Here is a 3677-nt window from a genome sequence, read left to right on the forward strand (position 1 = left end):
GCAGTCTTTGCTGTTTTCCTCCTGCAGCTCCGGTTCGCTCCCGGCCAGCCCCTCCTTCTCCAGCGAGGTCCTGTCAGTGCCGCTCCTCCCAGGGAATGTGCTGCTCGAGGACGGTGCAGGGCTGTTTGCAGACATGAAGAGTTGCTGAAATACACGTAAGCAGGAGTATTTAGAAGTCAGCAAACTCTGGCCCAACCCCCTGCACAGACAGACACACACGTGCAGCGGGAGTTCCACCGGGTCGCTTCCCCAGTGCCAGACCCCGTGTGGGCCCTGACAGCTGCCTGGCCTTCAGTGAAAGGCACTTCAGAGGCATAAAAAAAAGTCACATAAAACACTGGGAAAACATTAAGGATAAGCCATCATATCCTGGCTGCATCAGATGAACGTCATGCATGAACTCCAGCAGGAGGTTTTGAGCAGCTCGGGTTCGTTTCTGGTCTATCAGTCCCTGTGCCCAGAGGGATCTCCTATCCATGCCTACCAAAGTTACATCCACCACGCTGTCAAGTCCACTTCACTCAACCCATTCTGCTCTTGCTCATTTTCCAATCCCCTAACTCTTTATTTTTTTTGGTCTTATTTTACGTGAAGCACAAAATCTCCTTCTGGGTACAACTCCCGACCTCGGAGCACGTACTGAAGGAAAGAAGGAATTTTTAAAAGCAAGTTTCTCCTGAAACTTTCTTGATTGAAAGGGGAATTTGGGAGAAAGAGCTGGTTTGAGTGACTAGCGAGGAAATAATTATTCTGGAGAGAAGCAGCGTTGAACAGCTCATTTCTTCTACCGCTTTACAAAGCGGACACGACCTAGGACTCCTAGACTGGAAGCAAGTCGTTTCTCCAGGAAATCTTGAATATTTTCATAGAAAATATTTCTGTACAGTAAGTTCCTCGGGAACCACTTAGCTGATAAAATATTTTTAAGTACCATCCCGTTCTTTGCATGACAATAAAAGCCTTGTACTAATTTGGGCTCCCGAAAGCCCACACGAACTAAACTTAACGCTGTCACACAAGCGAAACGAGGCTCTCTGTGCGTGTCTTACCTTCAGATCGTGGTATTGACCTTGAGCCAGGAGGAGATACTGGTACAATATTCTGCAGGAAAGCCTGTAGCTTTCATCAGGAATGTGAATTACAGCCACCATTGCAATCTGCAGGCAGAAAAAAAAGCCACGTTTAGTTGAGTTTCCCTCTGGTTGTATCGCCCTGTGGAGCCGGGCTGGGAGAGCTGGGGGTGTTCAGCCTGGAGAAGGGAAGGCTCCAGGGAGATCTTAGAGCTCCTTCCAGGGCCTAAACAAGCTCCAGGAGAGCTGGAGAGGGACTGGGGACAAGGGATGGAGGGACAGGACAAGGGGGAGTGGCTTCCCACTGCCAGAGCACTGGGTTAGATGGAATATTGGGATGGAATTCTTCCCTGTGAGGGTGGGCAGGCCCTGGCACAGGTTGCCCAGAGAAGCTGTGGCTGCCCCTGGATCCCTGGGACTGTTCCAGGCCAGGTTGGATGGGGCTTGGAGCAACCTGGGGTAGTGGAAGGTGTCCCTGCCCATGGCAGGGGGTTGGAATAAGGTGGGCTTTAAGGTGCCTTCCAACCTAAACCACCCCAGGATGCCAGGATTTGGCATCCTCTGGTACAGCCTCTGACCTGCTTAATCCAGGACAACCAGGAATTCAACAGCGTTGACTTCAAGCACAGATCACAAAAAAAAAAAAAAAAAAAAAAAAAAAAAAAAAAAAAAAAAAAAAAAAAAAAAAAAAAAAAGCTGGGTAAAAAGACAAATTTTGCTGGAAAGGATTCTGGAACTCCATGGGTTGCCTTTGGAGGAATTTCTCTGGAAATACAAGCCCTCTAAGCTTGCCTGCTGAGCCTAAACCACCCCCCCCAGCCTGCCCACATTACGTAATAGCCTCTAAAAGTAGGGAAAAAAGAAAGTGAAATTCAGTAGTATTCTAGTTCCCAGAAGCTGTCAAGAGAGAAATGAAATATAGAAGCTGTTTTGTTGAAAAAAAAAAAAAAAATTAAAAGCAAATCAGAGTTGCACTTCCAAATCCACACATGGCTAATTAAACAGAGAGTTTAAATGTGTCTGTACCTGCACATATGGATTTGCACTGACTGAATTCACTGTTCTGTGGGGAAAAGGTCTTTTTTTTTTTTTTATTAAATCACAACACCTGAGATCTAAGCTTCTTTCAGCTTAGCCCTGCCAGTCTCCAAATAATTTCTGCAACTCTTATATATGGCCATGCTACTTCTCTGGAGTTTAGAGGAAAATCATGGCACAAAACCAAAGGGGGATGATCTGGGTGACAAAATCAGTTAGGATGAAAATTAAGCTCATTCCTGGAAAGATATACTGGGAAATCAGACCCCCCAAGAAAGAGATACTGGAGTACCATCAATAGTGATGGACAGACACACACAAAACAATTCAAAATGGTTGCATCATACTGGCAAACATCCTTTTCCACAGAATATTTGTATTTTACAAGTTTGTTTCAACAAACCAGATGCGATTCTGACATTTGCCTGGCAAGGACAGGGTGTAGTTACTCCTTGACCAGATTTATAGATTCTGGATGAGCTCCTTTCCTCCAAAACCAGAGGAAAAATACCCCCCCACACACTCTCTTTCCACCCCTTTCTGCTATGCTGAGAAACAAAAGAGAGGTTTTACAAAGTCGTGTCCATGCTAGTATCAAACACATTCAAATATTAAACTTACAGTCTTTGTATTAAACTATAAAAATGTATATATAAACACATAAAAATTTATTAATCTGGGGGAAACACCTCGAGCGGGATCAGGAGGGAGCAGGGCAGTCCTACAGGCCAGGTGACAAGAAGCCAAGGAGAGGCATCACCTGGAAAGAGGACAGATTTCCCTGGCACTGGTGTGATCACAATTTCCAAATGAATGCACGGAAAAGCGCTCAGTGGATTTCGGGATTTGTGTTATTGTTCAAGCAGTTGGTGCAAACACATAAAAATAATCTCAAATAATTCAAAAAATAATCAATTTAGGGTACAGAAAGGATATTGAGCCGCATGTGCCAAGGCTGAAGCTGCTTTAACAGCAGGAGATTAGGAGGAGACCCTTTTTTTGGGGAGCTGGGTATCTCCTGTCAGTCTGTACCTTCACCCCTTCCTGCAACTCACCTGGAGCTCCTGTGAGACAGAGCTGCAGGGCACAGACCTGTGGCAGAAAGGGAATTTCTGTGTTTCCAACAGCCAAGTCAGCAATCAGCTCAGTATCTGTGCCAGACATTAAAAAAAAAAAACCAAAACCCTCCTGCCTCGCCAACAGAATCCAAAATTCCGTATCGGCGCAAGAGCTCCACCACAGGTCTGTGAGATCCAGAAAATCAGAGTAGCAGGTGACTGACCTGCCACAACCCTCCTTCCTCTGGCCACAGGGATCTTGGCACGCAGGGGCTTTGGGAAATAAGCACCTTTTAAATGCCACACCTCATTTTTATGTTAAAATCATCCTTTTTTTTTTTTAACTCCACGCTGCTCTGGGGACACCAGCGACAAGCGAGGCACAGGGAAGGGAAGCTGCTTTGTTCCAGCCTCTCTCCTGAAACATTCAGGCCTCAAACACAGTGACCCTAAAATATATTCTGCTCTCACTTACAATGTCATAAATTTCTCTGTCTTCCTCATCTGCCAG

The 3677-nt window shown here is 45.7% G+C and overlaps 1 protein-coding gene across 1 annotated transcript in view; it reads right to left on the bottom strand.

Annotated features, from left to right (window-relative positions):
• Positions 1 to 11: 11 nt before the first annotated feature.
• LOC114071949 (cell growth regulator with RING finger domain protein 1-like) overlaps positions 12 to 3677 on the bottom strand; it is a gene marked incomplete at its 3' end in the record, with an annotated part of 6487 nt that continues 2821 nt past the window's right edge. The window contains exons 4-5 of the mRNA XM_027909842.1: positions 1050 to 1157; positions 12 to 144 (exon numbers count right to left, since the gene is read on the bottom strand). Of these exons, the coding sequence (XP_027765643.1) occupies positions 12 to 144; positions 1050 to 1157 (241 nt within the window). The remainder of the gene's footprint in view (positions 145 to 1049; positions 1158 to 3677) is intronic.

Source organism: Empidonax traillii, unplaced genomic scaffold (assembly GCF_003031625.1).
Source record: "Empidonax traillii isolate 1590-97213 ecotype Southwest subspecies unplaced genomic scaffold, ASM303162v1 scaffold2465:size23808, whole genome shotgun sequence".
Classification (NCBI taxonomy): Eukaryota; Metazoa; Chordata; class Aves; order Passeriformes; family Tyrannidae; genus Empidonax; species Empidonax traillii.